This window comes from Lissotriton vulgaris, chromosome 1_1 (genome assembly GCF_964263255.1).
Source record: "Lissotriton vulgaris chromosome 1_1, aLisVul1.2, whole genome shotgun sequence".
In the NCBI taxonomy this organism is placed as follows: domain Eukaryota; kingdom Metazoa; phylum Chordata; class Amphibia; order Caudata; family Salamandridae; genus Lissotriton; species Lissotriton vulgaris.
In genome coordinates, this window is record NC_141685.1 from 902,785,521 (window position 1) to 902,807,592 (window position 22,072).

The 22,072-nt window shown below is 45.5% G+C and overlaps 1 protein-coding gene across 1 annotated transcript in view; it reads right to left on the bottom strand.

Annotated features, from left to right (window-relative positions):
• Positions 1-19,563, bottom strand: part of RDH8 (retinol dehydrogenase 8) — a 219,441-nt gene extending 199,878 nt beyond the window's left edge. Inside the window, exon 1 of the mRNA XM_086959032.1 lies at positions 19,240-19,563. Within this exon, the coding sequence (XP_086815158.1) occupies positions 19,240-19,345 (106 nt within the window). The 5' untranslated portion in view covers positions 19,346-19,563. The remainder of the gene's footprint in view (positions 1-19,239) is intronic.
• Between the last annotated feature and the right edge of the window lie 2,509 nt (positions 19,564-22,072).

Below are 22,072 nucleotides of genomic sequence, written 5' to 3' on the forward strand. Positions count from 1 at the left end.
CCTATTACTCACTTATCCATTCACACTTTCACTCTTCCATCCAGTCACACTCTCTTCAACTCATCCATCTATTCTTTCACTCATCTGTCCATTCATCCTTTCAACCATCCATCTACTGCCCCTGTCACTCATCCATCCATCCTTTCACTCATCCATCCACCCTTTCAGCCATCCATCCATCCACTCTCACGAAACCATCTATCCATTCTATCATTCATCCATTCTTTCATCCATCCACCCATTCACCCATCCAGCTTTTCGCTCATCCATTCATATATTCACTCAGCTTCCCATCCTTTCACTCACTCATCCAACAACAATCGTTTCTCTCATCATCATCCTTCCATTTATTCATTCATTCATTCATCCATTTGCACTCCATTTATCTCATCCATCTATTCTTTCAACTCATCCATTCCATTCACCCTTTGAACCATCCACCCACTGCTCCTTTCACTCATCCATCCATCAATTTACTCATCCATCCATCCATCCATCCACCCTTTCATTAATCCATCCACTCTCACTTTCTTATCAATCTATTCTTTCATTCATACATCCATCCTTTCTTTAATTCAACCACCCTTTCACTTCATCCATCCACCCTTTCACTAGATCCATTTGTCCACCCTCCCTTTCACTCATCCATCCATATTTTCACCCAGCCATCCATTCTTTCACTCACTCATCCATCCAACAATCTTTTCTCTCATCATCTATCCATCCATCCATCCATCATTCATCCATCCACCCTCCCTTTCACTCTTCCACCCATTCTTTCACGCATCCATCCCCTTACTAATTCATCCCTCAATCTACCCATCCATCCTTTCGCTCACCCATCCATCCATCCATTCACTCAAACATCCACCCATCCATCTTTTTACTCACTCACTCATTCACTTTTGTCTGACAAGTTCCAAGCAGATGAGTCCCATCATCAACTCCATCCTTGCTGTAGATCCTAAAGTTGGGGGTTCACAATGCCCCAGCATCATCCATCCATCCATCCATCCATCCATCCATCCATCCATCCATCCCTCCATCCATCTATTCATCCTTTCAATCATCCATCTGTCCACACGTTCACTATGTCTTTCATACACCCTTTCACTCCAGCCATCCTTTCCCCATCTACTCTTTCATTCAACCATGCATACTACCCTACTTTCACTCACACATCCATCCATCCGTTCACTCATCCATTCATAAATCCACCCACTCTTTCATACATCCATCCACTCTCCCTTTCAATCATCCATCATTCTTTCACTGATCAATCCATCCTTTCACTCATTCATCCATCAATCAATCAACCTATAAGGATTTTACAGTGCTGCTAGTCATCTGGTAGGGTATCCAGGTGTTTGCAGTTCCCGAAGGGCTCATCTGAACAGCTATGTCTTTAGGGCCCTTTGGAATTCTGGAAGTGAGGTGATGGTTAGGAGCTGCATGGGGAGGCTATTCCAGGTCTTTGCTGCAATATAGGAGAAGGAACGCCCTCTACTTCTTCTTTGGTGGATGCAGGGTGTGTGGGCAAATGATAGTGAGGCAGAGTGCAATCTTCTCAGTAGTTGGTGGAAGTTCAGGTGGTGGTTATTGTAGGTGGGTCCTTGGTTGTGTAGATCCTTGTATCCATGGGTCAGCAGTTTGAATTGGCATCTCTTCTGTACGGGAAGCCAGTGGAGTTGCCTGAGGCAGGTGTGATGTGGGTTCGTTGGGGGAGGTTGAGGAGGATGTCTGGCTACAGTATTCTGTATGGTTTGAAGTCTTTTTAGGAGGAGTGCAGCGATTCCTACGTAGAGAGCGTTGCCATAACCCAGTCGGCTGGTGATGAGGGCCTCTGTCACCGTGCATCTCGTGTACATGGGTAGCCATTTGTAGATCTTCTGTAGCATGCGTAGAGTGAGGAAGCAGGCTGAGGAGACAGGATTGAGCTGTGATTTCATATTGAGCTTGTTGTCAATGATGATTCCAAGGTTTTTGGTATTGTTGTCAAGTCTTGGTGCGGGTTCCACGTCTGGTGGGCCACCAATGCTTGTTGTTGTAGCCAAAAATCAGTACTTCAGCTTCAGGCAGTTGATCTTTATCTAGTCCACGACGCTTATTATGTATCTATGGAAATTGGTCCTGGTGGTGGTAGCGTCATCAATAAGGAAGAGGATGAGTTGGGTGTTGTCTGTGTAGGATATTATGTTGAGACTGTGTGCTCTGATGATGCTGGCCAGTTGGGTCATGTATGCGTTGAAGAGAGTAGGTGTAGCAAAGTGCCCTTTTTGGATGGTGAACCCCCCCCCCTTCTGCTCTGGAGGCTGTGGTTTTAGAATAGCAAGTCCACTGGGACCTGCTAACCAGACCCCAGTGCCAATGCTCTTTCCCTCACTAGGTAATGTGAATTGATACACCCAACTGACAAGATGCTTTAATCCCCTTGTAGATCCTTAATATATAGTACCAGTACTACCCAGGGCAGGGGTGTTAAAGGGGTCACCAGAGCTGCAGCATTATTTGTGACCCGAGAAAAAATAACTTCTGCAGGGCTACAACCGCAGCCTGCACAAGCAGCTTCTCTGCTCGAGTACGACTCTGCATTCACCATGTGTGACAGTCACCTCACTGCCTTAAGGTAATTAAATCACCCCTAAGGTAGGCCTCCTAAAGCCCAGGAGGCAGGGTGCAGTATCTTAATGGTAAAGGCATATATGTACAGACATATATGCATCTACAGTAATCTTGACATTCAAGTTTATTGTAAGAAAATAGGAATCCATAGGTTAACGTGGACAGGCTACCAGAAAAAATGAGATCGCCAGCTCCACTATGGTACCACCAAATTAAGTCGTATTTGGTATCAAACACCGTGCTTTTTTACCCCTTATATGATACTCGTGTCGAGTGTGAGCTGCCATGCTCCCAGGTGGCACCCTCATAGGATGTCCAACAAAATAATACTGAGTGATCTTGTACCTTGGTGCGCTTTCTGAGCCAATTGCCACTAAGACAGAAGTCTGACCTCCTACTGGTGAGTGCTGTCACTTCCAGAGGATGTGAGACAAAAAGCATGGGCAGGAAGGAAGTCACACCTCCGCCCTCCCAGGACAGCTAGTGTTTGACCTATCATGGCGTTGAGCCTCAAAGGCTTCAACACCTTTGATGTGTAAGTGACTTGCCTTCAAGTGGCCCCCCTTTGCCCCAGGCCCTTATGGTCAAGAGATTTGTTTGTACAATTAATTTGAATTATTAAGGCTTTTTCACTTCAGGCAAGCTTTTATAATATGCTTGCAAATTAATTTCTTTTAGAGTATTTATCTGTACAACAACTTATACAGTTGTTAGTTTCTTATAAATATGAAAACATCAGCATGTGTCGGAAAAATACATGAAACATATTTGTCAATAAATAACGTTTCAACACAGGTGTATATTGAAAAAATAGATTTTATCTTATTGAAAAAATATATTAAGGTGTACTTGGATTTATCAAGCGCACAATGTAACAGGAAGTTGCATACATAAAAGATTATTTATTATGCTTCTCAGTGACAATTGTGTACACTTTTTTCTGAAATAAGTGTACACAATTGTCACTCAGAAGCATAATCCAATTCTCCGACATATATTCACTTCATTTTGGTGCCTAAACGTATGTAAAAATAAGCTCTATTTTTATGAATTGGTGTCAGATTTCTTTTGTGTCGTGTTAATTACTTATCATCACTGTTCGTACTGTAAAATGCTTTACACATGTTCTTTTAAGTAAGCCTGTCTGCTCTTTGCCACTCTACCAGGACTTAGAGAAGGTTAATTTTATTTATTTATTTATTTATTTAGCTATTTATAGAGCGCCTGGTGACCCGGAGGCATCCCCGCGCTGTAACATTTGTAGAGACCAGAGGGGACAGGGGACCTTATTTTGGGAACAGCAGCGTTTTCAATTTTTTTCGGAAAAGGAGATGGCTGGGTTCAAGCCGCAGGGGGCAAGGAAGTGAGTTCCATCCTGAGGACGCTTTTACAGAAAAGCGTCGGCCGCCGGTGCGTGCCTTCCTGAATCTAGGGACGTTGGCCAGACGCTCATTGTCCGAGCGTAGGGACCTGGGGGCCTTGTATGGGGTGACCAGGTCTCTCAGGATAGCAGGGCCAAGACCATTGAGAAGTTTGTGTGCGGAGCACAGGGCCTTAAATTCTACCCTTTGTCGTATTGGGAGCCAGTGGAGGGCCTTGATCGCTCGTCTGGCTGAGACTCTGGAGGGGAGATTCATAAGGAGCCGGGCAGCTGCGTTTTGCGTACGCTGAAGTTTCGCCATGGTGGCTTCAGGAGCTCCCAGATAGACCATGTTACTGTAGTCTAGCCGCGCAAGGATCAGACCTTGGACCAGGAGTTTCCTAGATAGGGGCAGAAGTAGTGGGAGGATCCTGCGGATGGAGCGCATGAGACCAAAACAGATGCCTGCTGTTTTGGCTGCTTGAGTTTTCAAAGACAGCTCGGGTTCCAGCCAGACTCCTAAGGTCTTAATTTCTTGTTTCGGGGTAGGTACTTCCCCGAAAACGTCTGGCCAGACCGATGGGGGGATGGAGGTCCATTGCTTGCCCAAAAGCATGACTTCTGTCTTTGATCCGTTTAGCTTGAGCGATGACTCGTACATCCAGTGGTGAATTTCTTGGAGGCAGTTCAGTAGATTGTCTGGGTGGTTGATCTGAGGACCACTTTTGGTTATCATGCCAGTATGACATGGTAAGTCCTTCCAGCCTTAGTATATAATATTACTACCTTGCTGCATTGGTGTTTCAGCTTTGGGATCTGGGCCTTGTGTTTTGCAGTACCACTTGACATTAAGTATATATTTTTGTGTACAAAGAAATCCTCAAAATGTCTTTAGAAGGTTTTTGGTAGATTTTCTAAAACAAAGTTTCATTGGAGTTTTTAGGGCCCTGTGAACACCCCCATTCCACTAGCTCAAGTTCGAGTTTCAATAATGTAGAAAGTTAGGATGAAAGCGTTTTAAACGTTATAAGTAATTTTTGATAAGATCCCAACTTCCTAGATAACATAAGCACAATGGAGGATGGACAGAATCATGATATGCTCATTTTCTTCACTCTCATGATGAACGATCAGAGAGCACTGTGCAGATTTAGAAGTATTTGCTTTAGAGCTATTGCCAAGAAAGAGGATCTCAAGAGGGCGTTCAGTGTCTATGAGGAAGAGAATGATAAGGAGTGTCATGCCTTTGAGGTTGAGATGGAGGATGAGGATGACCTCCTAGCCCAAATTAACAATGGGAAAGAAGGTGAAGACCAAAGCTCTGCACCCTTCCCCAGACCCCCCTCACCATCAGAAAGTGGTAGAAGTAATTTGAATACCCCTTCTACTAGTAGAGTGTTAGGACACCTCAAAGACAAGCTTGACCAAATCTCTCTGGAGGAGAGAAAGCTTGAACTAGAGGAGAGGAGACAAGCCTTTGAGATAAAAAGGGTTAAGCTGGGCCTAGTTCCCAAAGACGGTGGCAGTAATATAAATAAGGTAATAAAGGAGTCTTTTGACCCTTGGATCCCCAGAGGGATTGTCCCTTAGTACAGTAAAGGAGAAAACGTTGATAAATGGTTTGCCGGTTTGACAGAACTTGCAAAATAAGGAGAATAGGTCACCAACACTGGGGTTCTCTACTTTGGGAGTTATTCTCAGTGAAGGGCAGACAAAGACTTCTGACCCTGAATGAGAAAGTGGCTTCGTCCTATCAGCACATGAAAGAGACCCTCATAGGAGGGTTTGGACTAACCACAGAGGAGTACAGAGTCAAGTTTAAAGAGACCCAAAAAGGCCAAAAACAAAGGTGGGTAGACATTATTGACTCCTCAGTTAAATGCAAAAAGAACAACTGATGGACAAAATGCTGAACAATGTCAAACATTTACCCCAGTATGGAGATATGGGCCTTAATCCATCATTGTATTGCTCCCCATGCCATTCCAGTTTAAACCCAGACACATGCAAATCAGTCTTGACCCTGCTACCCATGGGAACGAACAGTCCAGCCCGAACAGCCAAGCCAGATCTTCTCTGGACTGGAAACAAGCATCCTGGGACCAGTTTCGGGGTTTCTGGTCCAGGGGTTTCTGGTCCAGGGAGAAACTGGCTTGGCAGTCCGGGCTGGACTGTTCCCATGAGGAGCAGGGTCAAGTCTGATTCGCATATGACTGGGTCATAACTGGGATGGTGTGGTGAGCAAAAGAATGATGGATTAAACCCAGATCTTTGTGATTGGCGGTGAATGTTTGCATTGTTCAGCATTCCATCCATAATGTGTTCCTTTTGCTTTTGACTCCTCAATAAAGAAACTAGAGGGATGGGTAAAAGGTAATAGGGTAAAAACTTATGAAGGGCTGCATAATCTGTTGATGAAAGATCAGATCCTGACTAATTGTACCACAGAGCTATTGCAACAGCATCTAGTAGACTCTGAACTGTCCTCTCCCAGCGACCTGGGGAGGAAAGCAGGCAAATGTGTCAGATCCAGGGTATCCCAGAAAAAAGTCCTACGGTGGAGGGGACTCCAAGAGAGGAGCACAGACTTCTGAACAGGGGAAGGAGGTGGCAAGGGTCCTTAAAGGTCCCCAAAAAACTTCTCAGGAGGGTGGGCCCCGAGACTATTCCCAATCCAAAGGAAAGGGGTATCAAGGTAAAAATTGGGATCCCAAGACGGCTTGGATGTGCTACGACTGTAATCAGCCAGGGCACAAGAAGGGTGATGCAATATATACCAAGAACTCCCTCACTGGTGGCTAGTACAAGGGGATAGTTAGTGTTGGAATGGGAGTGGAAGTGTACTCTGGAGATTGGAAAGGTACAGACAAAGACAAGATTCAATGGGATTGAAGTAGAGCCTCTGAGGGATACAGGTGCCAGTGTCACTATGGTGGAGGCTCAACTGGTTTCCCCATACCAAATGATCCCTGTTATCAGTCACAAAATTGTCAAAACTAATAATGAGACAGGGCTTCATCCAATGTCTTTAGTAAATCTAGAGTGGGGAGGAGTTACTGGTGTGAAGAAGGGGGTTGTGTCTCCTGCCATATCAGTACAGTGTCTGTTAGTCCATCATCTGGAGACTTCAGCATGGTCAGATGCAGAGAAGAGGGGGCATGCACAAATGCTAAGTCTCTCTGAGTTGGTGTGTGTGTGTGACAACTAGGACACAGGCTGCACGTCAGGGGAGTCAAGAAGAATAGGTGACTAAAACTATGGCCTAAAACTTCAAAAACAAGAGGATGGGCAAGAAGACTGGTGACACAGCTTCTAAGAGGTCAGAGGATCAGGGGAAGAAGTCTCCTCAGGGAGATGACCTGATTGATGCCTATGGAGGGAACTACAGCTGAGGTGCTTGGGCCTGACCTGGCAGAGCTTCTTGATGCAGAGGGACCCTCCAGAGAGGACCTTTGCCTAGAACAAAAGAGATGCCCTACTCGTGGAGGGCCTGAGGCAGGAAGCTGCCAGGCAAGAAGAATGAGATAACAGTGGCACCCACAGGGTTAAGTGTGAGGATGAGCTCCTGTATACTGAGGCCAGGGACCCCAAACCAGGGGCATCGAGGAGAGTGGTGGTCCCCCAGGTATACAGAGAGTTCATCTTAACTTTAGCCCATGACATCCCCCTTGTTGGACATCTGGGACAAACAAAGATCTGGGACAGGTTGGTTGCCCATTCTTATTGGGCCCAGATGTCTGAGAAAGCAAAAGGTGCTCTGTTGCTCCTGTGCAACCAGTCAGGCCAGTGGCAAGACAGGTTGACAATCAAAGTCTCCCTTACTTGCACTACCAGTGGTTGGGACTCCCTTTAAGAGGGTAGGGATCAACATGGTTAGTCCCTTTGACACCCCTTCCTCATCTGGAAACAGATTTATTCTAGTGGTAGTGGGCCATGCCACTAGGTATCCTGAGGCAATTCCCCTCAGGACTGCAATGCTCCTTCAGTGGCAAAGGCCCTCCTTGGCATGTTCACCAGGGTTGGGTTTTCTAAGAAGGTGGTCAGTGATAGAGGGACAAACTTCATGTCTGCATACCTAAAACCTATGTGGGATGAATGTGGAGTGAGTTACAAATTCACTACCTCCTATCACCCCCAGACTAATGGATTGTTAGAGAGATTCAACAAGAACATTAAGGGCATAATCATGGTACTCCCAGAGCATCTCAGAAGGAGATTAGATGCTATATTACCATGCCTCTTGTTTACATACAGAGAGGTTTTTCAGAAGGGGGTTGGCTTTAGCCCCTTATATCTTCTTTTTAGCCACCCTGTAAAGGGTCCTTTAATCTAGTGAGGGAAGGATGGGAGAAGCCTCTGAAACTCAAACAGGACATAGTGAATTATGTGCTAGGACTATACTAACGCATGGCAGAGTACATGAAGGAAGCAAACAGGAATTTACAGGCCAGTCAGGAACTTGTCAAATATTAGTATGACTAAAAGTCAGCACTGGTTGAGTACCAGCCAGGATTGCTGGTGTGGGTGTTGGAGCCTGTGGGCGTTAGAGCATGTGGCTGGGCCCTATCTCATTTTGGAGAAACGGGGGAAGTTACCTACTTGGGAGACTTAGGCCCTTCCATGAGTCTTCACAGAGTACTCCATATAATCTGCCCAAAGCCACACCAAGACAGGGCTGACATGACTATGTTGATGGTCACTGATGCAGGACAGGAGAAGGAAAGTGAACCTCTCCCTGACTTGCCATCAACCAACCCACAAGATGGTATAGTGGAGAGTGTAGTCCAGTCTGACACGTTCAATGTACAGCAGCAGACTGACTGCAGGCAAGTCCTCAGCCAGTTGGCAGAGCTCTTTTCTTTGATACCTCAACAGGCAACCTAGTGTACCCATGTTGCAGACACTGGGGATAGCCTTTCTGGAATGCCACATAATATTACCACCTTGCTACAGTAGGGCTGAGGAATGAGCCGTGGGGACTCCACAGACAATATCCCTGGGTTCGGAATTGAAAGGTGGTACGCAGACCCTATGTGTCCTACCAGTAAGGAAGAAGGTGATCTATCTGAGTGCATCCCCTTCGATGTTGATGTGGTGGAGTCTTTTGATCAGCATGTTGTGGGATATGGTGTCCAAGGCAGCAGAGGGGTTGACGAGCACTAGAGCCACTGTTTCTCCATGGTCCATGAGGGTTAAGATGTCATTGGTGACGGCGATCAGGGCTTTCCCAGTGCTGTGATTGCTGTGGTCCCCATATTGAAAGGCGATGTGTAGCTGGCTCTGCTCAAGGTGTGTTGGGAGTTGCCCGTTGAAGATCTTTTACAGTAACTTGGCTGGGAATGTGAGCAAGGAAATTGGCTGGTAGGTTTTAGATTTGCTGGGGTTGGTGGAGGTTTTTTTGAGTAGTTGTCGGACTTTAGCATGTTTCCAGACATTAGGAAATGTTGCAGTTGTGATCTAGGTGTTGAACAGGGTGTTGAGTTGCTGGCCAATCCTTTGGTTTCCTAGGTTAAAGATTTGTGCCGGCAGGGGTCTGTGGGAGCTCCTGAGTGGATAGATTTCATGATTGAGGTGGTGTCATGGATGGAGAGTTGGTTCCAGGAGGTTAATCCATGGTTAGTGTAGGTTTGGATGAAGGCATATTGGTTGATGGAGTACGTGGGTGTAGGTTGGGCTTTGAAGTTTCTACATATGATTGCGATTTTGGAAGATGTCGGTAAAGTTGTCTTGTGAGGGTGTGATGTTGTTTTAGCTGGCAGCCGGGTTGGAGAACTCCTTAATGATGTTGAAAAGCTCTGTGCTTTTTCGGTGCTGCTTTCAATGCGTGTGGTGTGGCCTGTCTTCTTTGTTGCCCTCAGCAGGCAATGGTAGAGGTTGAGCAAAGTCTTGAAGGCAGCCCTGCCAGAGGTGTCCTTGCTGGTGTGCTATTTCCTCTCCAGCTGTTTGCTGTCACATTTTGCTGCTCTGAGTTCTTGAATGTACCAGCTGGCCTTTTTGGAAAATCTTCTGTATTTATTGTTCTTGATGGAGTAGATGCTGATGGCTCAGTTGGTGATCTAGGCATTTAAGTTCTTAATTCCCTGTTTCACCTTGGTGGTGGAGGTTGAGTTAGAGCTGTTGAGGGCATCCGTCCAGTGGGTCTCTGGGGATTTTCTCCAGCTGTGGTGGGTGCGTTGGCCATCTTGTGGGAGGTAGTGCGTGGGCTGCTGGAGATGCTGAAGTGAACGATGGAGTGGTCAGCCCATGTGAGTTCTGAGACATGGCTGTATTTGATGTGGTTGCTCAAGGTGAAAATGGGGTCCAGCATGTGTCCAGTGGTGTGTGTGGGGTCACAGACGACATGGTTCAGTCTGAGGCTGATCATGCAGTCATAGGGGTCGTCAAGGTGGAAGTTAAGGTAGCTAAGGAAAATATAGTTCTTGGACTCCATGTCGAGGGGCGCAATGAAGTCTGTGATGGTGTTGCAGGAACTGGAACGTTGACCCAGCGGTTTGTATGCAAGGGCACCTCTGATGGTTATCTTGTCAATGGTGTAGAGGTTGAAGTTGAGGTATTCGAAGGAGGTGGTGGAATTTTCGGTGGTGGCGATGCACTGTATGAACACTTTGCGAATGATGGCTAATCCTCCTCGTGGCTTGTTGGTGTGTCCTGGTGAGTGATTTTGTACCCATTGGGAGTCACTGTGGTGATGTCAGGTCTCGGTTAGGAAGCCGATGTCGGGTGCAAGGGTGGTGAAGAGGTCATATAACTCAGTGAAGAGTTTTACCAATTGAGCGCGTGCTGAGGAGTAGGCATTGGAGTCAGTGGGTCACTGCTGGTGTGGCGTGGTGAGAGGTCAGCGTCGTGCTGTGCGACATGACCGTGGGCGTGCTGGTGCAGAAGAACGTATTATTAAAACTATATCAGTCAGAGATTGAATCTAGTCATTTGTAAACCGCAATAGAAAGATAGATAGATAGATAGATAGATAGATAGATAGATAGATAGATAGATAGATAGATAGATAGATAGATAGATAGATAGATAGATAGATAGATAGATAGATAGATAGATAGATAGATAGATAGATAGATACCTTGTGCTCTGCTTAGTACAGGCACAGACGAGCGTAGATAAGATTGCCTTTGGCGTGCCCGCTGTGCATCCGCCAGTGCTAAACTTTACCCGGTGGTTTCAGGTGCTCAGCACAAGCACTTAATTTTGAATACCAGAACTTATGACAGTCTGTCACCTTGGTGGCAATGTCTGTGTAATTTAGAGATGAGCAGAACAGCAGCTGTGTATTACTTCAATATACATTAAAAATTATTCCTTCCTGCTGCACAAGCCATTCTTATAGATTTGGGGTCGGAATAGTCTGAACTATCACACTTGTAGGAGTGTTATGGTTAGTAGTTGTATAAGTATTGTTGTTGGCAGCAGGGCCAATGATTGCTTAAAGCTACAGCGGCCTCCTGCCGAGAGCCCTGGCACATATTTTATTACAAATTAATCACTGACAGCCGTGCTGCAGTCTCCATTTAGTAGGTTCTGAGAGGAGGAAGGGGTGCTGGTAGGTGGTTGGCGGGGCAAGGTGGGAAGCAGGAAAACAGGTAGAAGCGGTCGGAGCAGGAGGGGAAATTGAAGCAACAGTAAAAAAGCAAGAGAAAACTAGGAGAAACTGGAGAAAAAGCAGAATAAAGAGATGAAATCAAGAGGAAAAAAATCTGAAAAAAAGCAGAATAAAGAGACGGTCACCATGAGCAAAGCAGAATAAAGAAATGAAAGCGAAGAGCAAAAAATGCAGAATATGGGAATGGACAGCAGGAGCAAAGCTTCTGCCACCCAAGAATCATGCACTTATTCAAATAACAATATTACCACATTTGTGAGGGAAAGCCACACCCGTTCCTCCCTTTTTTTTCCCCCTAGTAACTAGTGCGCCTATGTCCCCTGACCCCTCGGTGGACGAGTTCAGAAAGACTACTGGGGTTATGTTGGGGTGCGGACATGATCTGATGCCAGGATGGCTGCCTCCACCCAACTTTTTTTCATTATCCCCCCTGGCATTTAGTGGGCTTTATGCACCCCAAGGCGGCAGCTTGAGATGAAATAATTCTATTTGCCCAAGTGCAAGACAGACGGGTGAGACCTTTATGGGGTAGAATCACATCCCTATGCCTGGATGGGACATCCACACCCATTCTATTTCTTTTAATAATACTCCAGGTATATAGTGGGCATTTAATTGCGTGCCAAAGGGGGGGAAAGGCCATTTGGAGGTGGGCATTGCCTGAAGCCAGGGTTGATCGTCCCCACACCTTCCTTCAATTTGTTTTTTCTAGTTTCTAATGAGGCTGGTCTTTAGAAGATAAGCGGCATTTCTATCTACCTACCTACCTACCTCCCTACCTCTCTACCTCCCTACCTCTCTATCTATCTATCTATCTATCTATCTATCTATCTATCTATCTATCTATCTATCTATCTATCTATCTATCTATCTATCTATCTATCTATCTATCTATCTATCTATCCATCTATCTATCTTTATATTGCAGTTTACAAATGACTAGATTCAATCTCTTTCTGATATAGTTTTACTAATCAAGGATTCTGTGCCATACTTGCATTATACCACTGTTTTCAGAAGATGATAATGCTCATTCCTTTATAGCCACTCTGAACCAGTACATTCAATAAAAAGTAATACAGGCACTTTCAGGATCTAGCTCTAATTTAATTTATGAAACTGTTTATCACTTCTTCTGTGTCTTGGGTGACATTTGTCATGCCTTTCAGAGCCCCCTCTGAACTTCCATTTTGTAAGGCCTTCTCTTCAAATGCTAGAAAAGATTAAGATCCAGCGCTTAGATGGTAAATGAGTTAAGGGTTCTTAGAATAAACCCCCACAACACCTTTACCAGGAAAACTCCACATAGGCAAGCTAAAGTTTTACTTCAAATATCTTTATCTCGCTGTTAGGTAGCATGGGCAGAGTTCAGGTCTTATTCAATAAAATGAAAAACGAAAAATGATGCCGAATATAGGAGCAAGACCACGATAATAAACATGACAGATGCATTAGGTGTTTGTAACAAAAGGTTTAGAGAAAAATTAAACCAGAGGGGAAAAAGCATTTCCAATGTGTGATGAAAGTCAACAGGAGTCACTGTTAATATGGCAATCTTATGTTATCCTATTGAAAACATTGACATGGTAAGAGAAGCTATTATGCACCTTCTGAATGAACAAGGGAAACATGAGGCCAACCCATGACAGTTCATACGGCCTACTGGGGTTCATGGCAGGGTGGTTGCTGATTTGCACCTACATATAGATTGGGCTCTGTTGACGCCGTAACTGATTGGAACTTCCCAAAGTCCGATGATGATGCTTGATCTTGAGTATAGATCAGAGGTGCCTAGAGCATGTCAAGAGGCCCGGATTCATGACACATTTTCAGGATACTCATTAAGTAACTGAGGGCCAGATGTACGACCGTTTTTTTGTGGTCACAGAGGAGCATTTTGCCCTTTTGCAACCACAAAAAACGGTAGCACAATGTACCGACCCCATGTTGTGAGTCGCTAATGTAATAGAGACTTGCAAAATAGGGTTAGAGACTCACTATTAGGAAGGGGAGTACCAAGGGCGTCCCTTCCTAATAGTGACTCTGAACCCTATGTAAGAATGTTTTGCAACTGCATTTGGGGTCGCAAAACACTCCGGTTTACCACCCTCTTCAAGAGGGTGGTAAACTGTTTACACATGGGAAGAGGTCCTCAGGGGACCCTGAATGGATGCACTGAAACATTTTAAGAGCAGGCAATACCCTTAAAAAATGAAACAAAATCTTTTTTTTTTTTTTTAATACATCCCGCTTTCCTTTTAGGAAAACGGGCTGCATTAAAAAAAACTGTTTTGTTGACAAAGCAGTCTCAGACACGGTGGTCTGCTGACCCCAGCAGGCCACCATCCCTAGGAGGGCCAGCCATTCCCAATGGGGTTGCAAATTGTGACAGCCTCATTAATATGCATGAGGCATGCAATGTGTGACCCCATTGGGAATTGCAAACAATGTCTCTGACACTGTTGTACATTGATGTTTGCGACTTACAAATTGCGACTCGCAATTGTGAGTCGCATACATCAATGGTCGTACATCTGGCCCTGAGTTTCATTTTCCTTCACATCCTGCTAATCTGGGATGGATAATCCCACCCTGAATCTATATTGGCACCCCAGATATACACTGCTTGCACTAATGAAAAAAGTTCGGACCTAGCTGAAGCACTAGTGAAACCAGGGAAGTTGTATCTTTTTGGGCAGGTACTGAACTTCAACCCAACCATTAGGTCTCTTCTTCTCGGACACTTTTTAAAACAAGACAAACTGTTTAATACTCTGTACAATGATGCAGCAGCCGAGCATGAGCCGGCTCCTCCTCGCTCTATTCTATGCCATCAGTTGAGAAGTGTGGCTCAGGGGTTAGAGGCGGCAGACCCGGAAGCTGAGATCGGCCCTGGACGAGGGTTCAATTCCCCGCCTCGGCGGGTCTTGGGCTCAAAAATTCCACGGACTCGATAATTCTCGCTCCGGTGCCTACTCGACTCACTGGTCCACACTCTGCGACTCTGGGCAATAGCTTGCTTAATCTCCACTACGGCCCCTCGCGGCGGGATGCCTGGCTTTCACCTTGTGGATACCCTGCCGGGGTTATCTCACAGGGGAATACCAGGACGGGTTCCCTAAGCAAGCGCTTAGATACCGGGTCGGTGATTTGCGCTATATAAATACATGTACATTTACATGCTTAAGTGAGGTGTATATGGTATTGGTGCAGGGACGGGATTGGACACACAGGTCAGCTGCTGGAAAGGATGAATCATAAACTTCCGGCTTTAGGCATATAGGCACAATAAGGTACCAGAGGAGGCATTACATGACTTGGCATTTCATCTAGAACTTACCTTACCGTGCTAGAACAGGGATGTGTGAGGAGATATGATTGGGGCATATTTAACCTTTCCCCGATTTGTATAGTAATTACTGATCTGTTTCTAATATGTAGATTCATTCTAATGCAAATTGCTTATAGATGAATAATGTACAATAAATAGTCATGTAATAAAATACCAATGACTGTATGCATACTGCTTTAGTGGTACGGGATGGGGCTCTAAGTATAGTGCCTTCAGATTAGAAATTCTCTGATTGGTTTGTTTGACTCCTAACACTCCCTTTCTACTAGGCCCTAACTCATAGTGGAGGGGACCAGCTAGCTGTCTTTCTCCCTACTCAAAAGGTTGCTTTATTATGGGGCTCAGGGGACATACTGTGTGTTGCTCTCCAAAAACTGGGGCTAACATAAAAGTAGGATACCAAGCCACAAAGTCTGCACTCTGAAAGGGGAGGGGAGGGGGTTAAAGTCCTCAGGGCATAATATAAGGACCCCTTAACCCTACGGCGTAATGGGGGGAGGGGTCCGAGAAGGGCAGCTACTGTCGACCAAAAGTTAAATAAACTCCCCATTTTTCTCATGAGGTTTTCGATTCTATTTCAGTCTCATAGGGCTGCACATTTGAGAGTAGTTGTTACATTTTTGGGAAGAATATGATATCCTTTTTTTCCAAATCCTGAAGAAAAGTTAAAACCTGTGGTGGCTCCTACGCTAAGGTGAGGGAGAGTCACCCACTGACTCAAAAGGGAAAATACAATGATAAGAACGTATCGTTATGATCATTGTAGTTTTCCTATTGAGTCAGTGGCTTGTGGGGTGGGGCTGGACAGCACAGGGAGAGGAGTGGTTTGCACTCCTTAAGTGCACATGACAGCTTGCCAAGCCCTCTCGGGCCAGCCAAACAGTCCATTGCATCTTCCCCACTAGGATTGATTTACACAGCCTGGTGAGGAACATGCAAAGCCTCCCAGTCCCCCTCTGAGCGCCATGGGTGGGCACTCAGACCAATCACAACACTGCATTGCAGTGTTATGATTGGCTATGGGGAGCCTGGGAGCCGGATGCTTCCTGTTGCGTCCTGCTGCTGGCGAAGACAGGTAGAAGAGGATGGAGGAGAGGTGACGGTCGCAGGCCGAGGTAAGTGCTCTTTTTTTTCTCTTCTTCATTTCCTTTCAGCCCCCCAACCCCCAACCCCTCAATCCACCCCCTCCACCCCTCCCCCCCCCCACACCCAGCCCTACCACTCCCGAACGGTTGCAGTCGCTACTGGTTGAAACAACACAAAAAGTGCAGTGAAAATATTCATGACAAGACCATGCACAATGAGCACTGTAGCCAGGCTCTATGAACAGGGTCCATGGATAAAGGCTTTGCACAGCTGATGCAGAGGTACAGGACCTAGTGCAGAGGATTATTTCACGCCAAGCCCTGTTCCCAGAGCAGACAAAGCACAGACCTAAACGCTGTGTGTGCTGGTTTTCTTGTAATCCCCACTGTCTAAATTTGACCAAAAGGCCTGGCCTGAAGCTTGGCTTTGTGCCCTGTCTCTTTTGTGGCCAACCCTACTTGCAGCCATACCCCACTTCGCATGATCACAATGCAGTTGCAGGGCCTTTGTAAATGCCTAGTTGTTTTCAATTCTTTTTTTCTGAGTGGTCGGCAGACTATTGGTGCAGTACCAGGCCTATCACTGAACAATGCACCAGTCCTTATATTATCCAGTCCCCACCTCATAGAACCACCTGCCTACAACCTTCAGACGTGAACAGCAGGTACTGAGCCCACCCCATGAGCCACCACCTTTGCCAGCCCCAAGACCTGCATTGATCACTGCCAGCAGTCTTTGGCCAAGCATAGTTTCAGTGTGATTAATTTTTGTTTTTCTTCAACCTTCTACACAAAAAATAATTTTATTAAAACATTTGTGGATTAAAATGCACGTTGATGGATTCAATGACCCTGGTCTATAAATCCTGTGAGGAAAAAATTGGGGCACAATCTCTTCTTCAGCGACCCCATCCTCGCCCTTCATCCTGATGGTTAGGGGATGCTCCCCCTGCTCCCTCACATCCCTTGTTTTCCAGGGTGTAGGCTTTGGTGACTGGCATTTTCAGCAAAAACAATTATTCGTTGCAGTGAGCTAATAATATTGCCCAGATCCTTTGATTCTCCAAGGATGCATGATTAACACATTGGCCAACCGGGAAATATCCTCCCGCTTCCACTGGTATCTGAGGACAGTTTTTTAATTAACAGACAAGATAAAGAAAAGTTCCTTAATGATTAACTTTTGGAAGCCCATCCAACACCTTTTTGTAAGACACATATCTCAAAAACTGACTGAATGTAATTACAGCAAACCGCAAAGAGGGCCTATTTGGAGTAAACTTCTGCTTCATACCAAGTTTGGTATTATTTAGTTCATCGTATTTTGCTGTAGTTGTAATATTGTTCGATACGTATACTTGCACCACAACAGTGTTTTTGTGTGATGCATAGGTTAGACCATGGGTACTCACAAACATTTTCCCAGGCGCACCAAGTTTGGTTTGTGGTGTGACCGAGGGCCGCACTGATGCCAGCTGGGGGTGTAAAGTGGGTTTAGGGGAAGCAAAGCATGTACATCTAGTGGCTGTCTTTAAAAATGAAGGTGTTCCTGAAGTTGAGGGTCTACTTACTTCCTTTCCCTAACTGCAATTAACCTTTAAATAAGTGATTGCTGTATGTGTAACATTTTTTTCCAATCCCTGGAACCAATAAGTGAATAAGACTCAATGGCGCTGAAAGTGGCGTAGACTTGTTCTTACTCCTATTTCTAGAAAAAGCAAAATTGAAGTAAATTAAAGGGGGTGTAAAGAGAAATAGGGTTCTAAGGGAGAAGAGGGACCCACTGGAGAAAGAATAGGAGGCAGGTGTGGACTCTTCTTCCAAAGTATATAAATCCAAAAACTGTAGCCACTAAAATGCCACAAACCAGCAAAGTATAATTAATATCTGTGTAATACCGAATTTAGAATTTGGCAGATGGGTGACTCCGTCCACCTTATTACATGTGCCCTAGGATAGAATGCACGTGTAATAAGGCACACAGGAGATCCGTCACGTTTTTGATGGATTAACCCTGTCCGCCAAGCTCTAAAGCAGGTCCTGAGTCTCGTAATTACATTTTCCAGAAAATATCACACACATCAAACAGCGCACACATGGATAGGTCCCATAGCGGACCATTCATCACATTACAACTTGCTGCTCTGGGCGCTGTGTGACGCCACACAAATAACACACCAAAACAGAAATTTCGTGGTACAACTATTCACTCCACAACACAGGCACAGGACCAGGGCAGCTCAATAAAAAAAAGACAAAGAACACACGTCGAACCTGATTCAATCATGAGTGTAAGACACGAGATAGCAAGCGGGAAGACAAAATCTGACCCAGATGCAAACTTCTGTTTATCCTAGGATGGGAATTCCCAGCAAATCAGAATTGACTCCATCTGGAAAATTATTGGGTGCGAAAACTCAACTCCATCGCACTTTTTGCCTGGCCAATGTCGGCACGTCATGCGAATCTGACAAGAGGAATTCAATGCTATGACCCTTTAACTAGTCCGAACCTGAAACAGGAGATACTACTGACCTAACCAAGTAAAAAGAGAATACCAATCAATAGTGCAGCAGGTGCAGTCACACCATGGCCCAGTGATGTTACGAACTCAGTGCACCCAAATTCTTCAATTTTCTAAGCAATGGATAGGTGCCCGTGTCCCTTCCTTTCACGAGGGCCCATGACAACCTTGCTAGACTGCTGCGAGTAAGCACCTGATCACGTGTTGAGGTGTTTACCGAGTCGAGTAAACACTTCATGTCATCTATTCCACCCCCATTGTGTCCAGGGCTTTAGGCAGCAACACAATAAGTTGATGACTAACGAATATCTCTTGTTGCTTAAAATCCAGCGTGTTACTTGCTACCCGGAATGGGTAAAAGCCTTCCAGCCAAGCCTCGCCACACAGAACCAGTTCACTATGAAACACTGCAGGCAGGGCAGACCAGAACACACCTGAAAAATAACTTCGAAGGAACCCCCACAAGCACTTGAAGCGGGACCCGATTACAACTGACAGTGCTTCGAGGCATAACAATGGCAGACTTTGCGCTATCGAAAGTAGGAAAGAAATCCCACTGACATAATTCGCCATATAAATCCCCACCTCCATCCAAGGCATTCTGCACACTAAGGAAGCCGGGCCACAAGGGTTTCCTACGCTTCGAGAGGCGCCTGTGTGATTCCCACCTCGACTCGCTCTTACCGCAGTAGCGCTTGTTGGGGTCCTGGGCTAGCTGGACAGCGATCCGGAGGCCGATGCCCGAGGAACATCCCGTGACCAGGACAGTTCTCTGCCCGCCGCCCGCCATCTCGCACACTCCAGAGCGAAAAGCGGCGCTCACGGGATAATCTCCAACTTGGAACGAGCTGCCAGTCACATGAGCCCTTTTAATCGGATGCTTTTAACCTCTGGCAGACTGCTGCCTTCGGTAGTCGATTCACGGGAGCGTTCGGGTCTTTAAAGGAGCACGGACGCCATGTCCTGGCCGGAAGCCCCACCGCTGCCCTCTGTACTGCCACTGTTTCTGTCCCACACGCGCACATTGTGGGTGGACAAGACTTCTCTGACCCATGAAACTGCTCAACTCGGCCGCCGCACAAAGGCTTGTTGTCCATCAAGTGAAACGCAGAACAAAACGGAACCATTAACTTTAGCTGTCATTGCGTGTAATTCGAACCCTCCACCCAGTGTTTTGTAAAAATGTATCATCCAGAATTTCTGAGCTAGTGTGTTGTGTGGAACTCGCTCCTGTCAACGTGAAAGGGCCACAACTGAGGCATGCGGCGCTGTATGTGAGACCCTCGCATAATGTGGCACAGCATGATCTCTTGCAGGGGTTTCCGGCCTATACTCTGCTGTCATCTAACCCAACTCCTTGAATTGAAATCAACTTAAGACGCCACTATCTGCCTTAGTTTGTTAATTGAAAAGCAACACGAAGAAAATGAGCGTTACGTTGTGGTGTGTGTGTGTATATAAAGTGCATCATCACTGCAGGGGTATCCAGGTAATGAGCAGGTGTGTGAGCCTAGTCCTGCCTATGGTGGGCTCGTTATTTAACCCCTCCCCTGCTGATGACGGAACCGCTCTGTCATCAGCTACGGTTGGGCTGTGCTGATGACGGAGCAGTTCCGTCATGGCCCGGCCGCCGCGCCTGCGCGGCGCTGATTTCGCGCCTGCGCAGCAGTTTTAATGAGCGGGGCGGGTCATGACGGAACCGCTCCGTCACCAGCACAGCTCAACCGCGGCTGGTGACGGAGCGGTTCTGTCACCAGCATGCGGCCGCCGAGCGGCCGCCCCGCCCACTTAGCACTGCGGCGGAATAGCCGCCGCAGCGAAAGGGTTAAACAGCCTGATTCATCAACCTGAATTGTGCTCGCAAAGGGCCAGATTCTCAGATCTGGCCCTTTGCGAGCGCAATTTTTGCATTTGGGATTCATCATCCCAAATGCAAAAATCGGAAATAGCGAATTCGCAAATTTGCGAGGAATTACATTTAAGGAATCTCTATTTGAGATTCCTTAAATGCAATTCATCCTCCATTTTAAAATTGCGAATTCGCAATTTCGGCCCGCTATTTACCGCGAGGTCAAACCTCGTGGTAAATAGCGAAAACTTAGAAAAATGCTTTTAAAAGCATTTTTCTAAGTTGCATGTTGCACACACACATGTCCTTTGGACATGTGTGTGCGCAACACCTGTCTGAAATTTGCATTTAAGGGGTGCTACAGGGTGTCCTTTGGACACCCCTGGCACCCTTTAAATCGCTATCTTATTTGCGATTAGCTAATTGCTAATCGCAAATAAGGAATACTCCCCATTCATTCCTATGGGCCTTTTGGCCCATAGGAATGAATAGGGAGTTATTCCTTATTTGCGATTAGCAATTTGCTAATCGCAAATAAGGAATATGTAGGAATCGCATTTTATTTTGCGATTCCTACATGAGTCCCGTTCTGCGAGTCTGTAATAGCGATTCCTTATGATTCGCTATTACAGACTCGCAAAACGGGTCTGTGATGAATCAGGCTGAAAAAGCCTTACAGCTAGATTCATCAAGCGAAATGCGCTCGCAAAAGGGCCAGATTCTGAGAATTTGGCCCTTTGCGAGTGCAATTTTTGCATTTGGGATTCATCATCCCAAATGCAAAAATCGCTAATAAAGAATTCGCAAATTTGCGAGGAATAGCATTTAAGGAATCTCTATTAGAGACTCCTTAAATGCTATTCATGAAACATTTAAAAATTGCGAATTCCCAATTTAGGAGCGCTATTTATTATTATTATTTATATATATTGAGGCCCATAGGAATGAATGGGGAGTTATTCCTTATTTGCGATTAGCAATTTGCTAATCGCAAATAAGGAGGCTGTAGAAATCGCTATTTATTTAGCAATTTCTACATGAATCCTGATTTGCAAGTCCTTAATAGCGATTCCTTAATAATCGCTATTAAGGACTTGCAAATCGGGACTTTGATGAATCTAGCTGAATTTCCCAATCATTTCTATATGCCAGGAGGCCCATAAGAAGGAATGGGAATTTTCTCTCAATTTGCGATTCGCAATTTGCTAATCGCAAATTGAGAATAATTTCAAGGGTGCAGGTGTGTCCAAAGGACACCCTGTTGCACCCCTGCAATAAGCATAGGTGCACATGTGGTGCACATACATGCCCTAAGGGCATGTATGTGCGTCACATGGCACTTTGAAAAATGCAAAAATGTGCATTTTTCAAGGAATTCACAACTTACCACCAACTAGAAGTTGGTGGTAATTTGCGATTCCTTAAGGCCATTTAGCAATTTGTTTTGCCTTCTTACATTGCATTTAAGGAATCGCAAAATTTGCGATTCCTTATATGCAATCGCAAAATAAGGAATCGTAAATTTTGCAATTCCTTATTTTGCATCAGGATTTCCTTCATACATATCATTTTGGGAATTTGCATTTGCAAAGGCCGAAATTCTGAAAATTTCGGCCTTTGCGATTGCGAATTTTCATTGATGCATACGGCCCCAAGTCTTTAAATCCT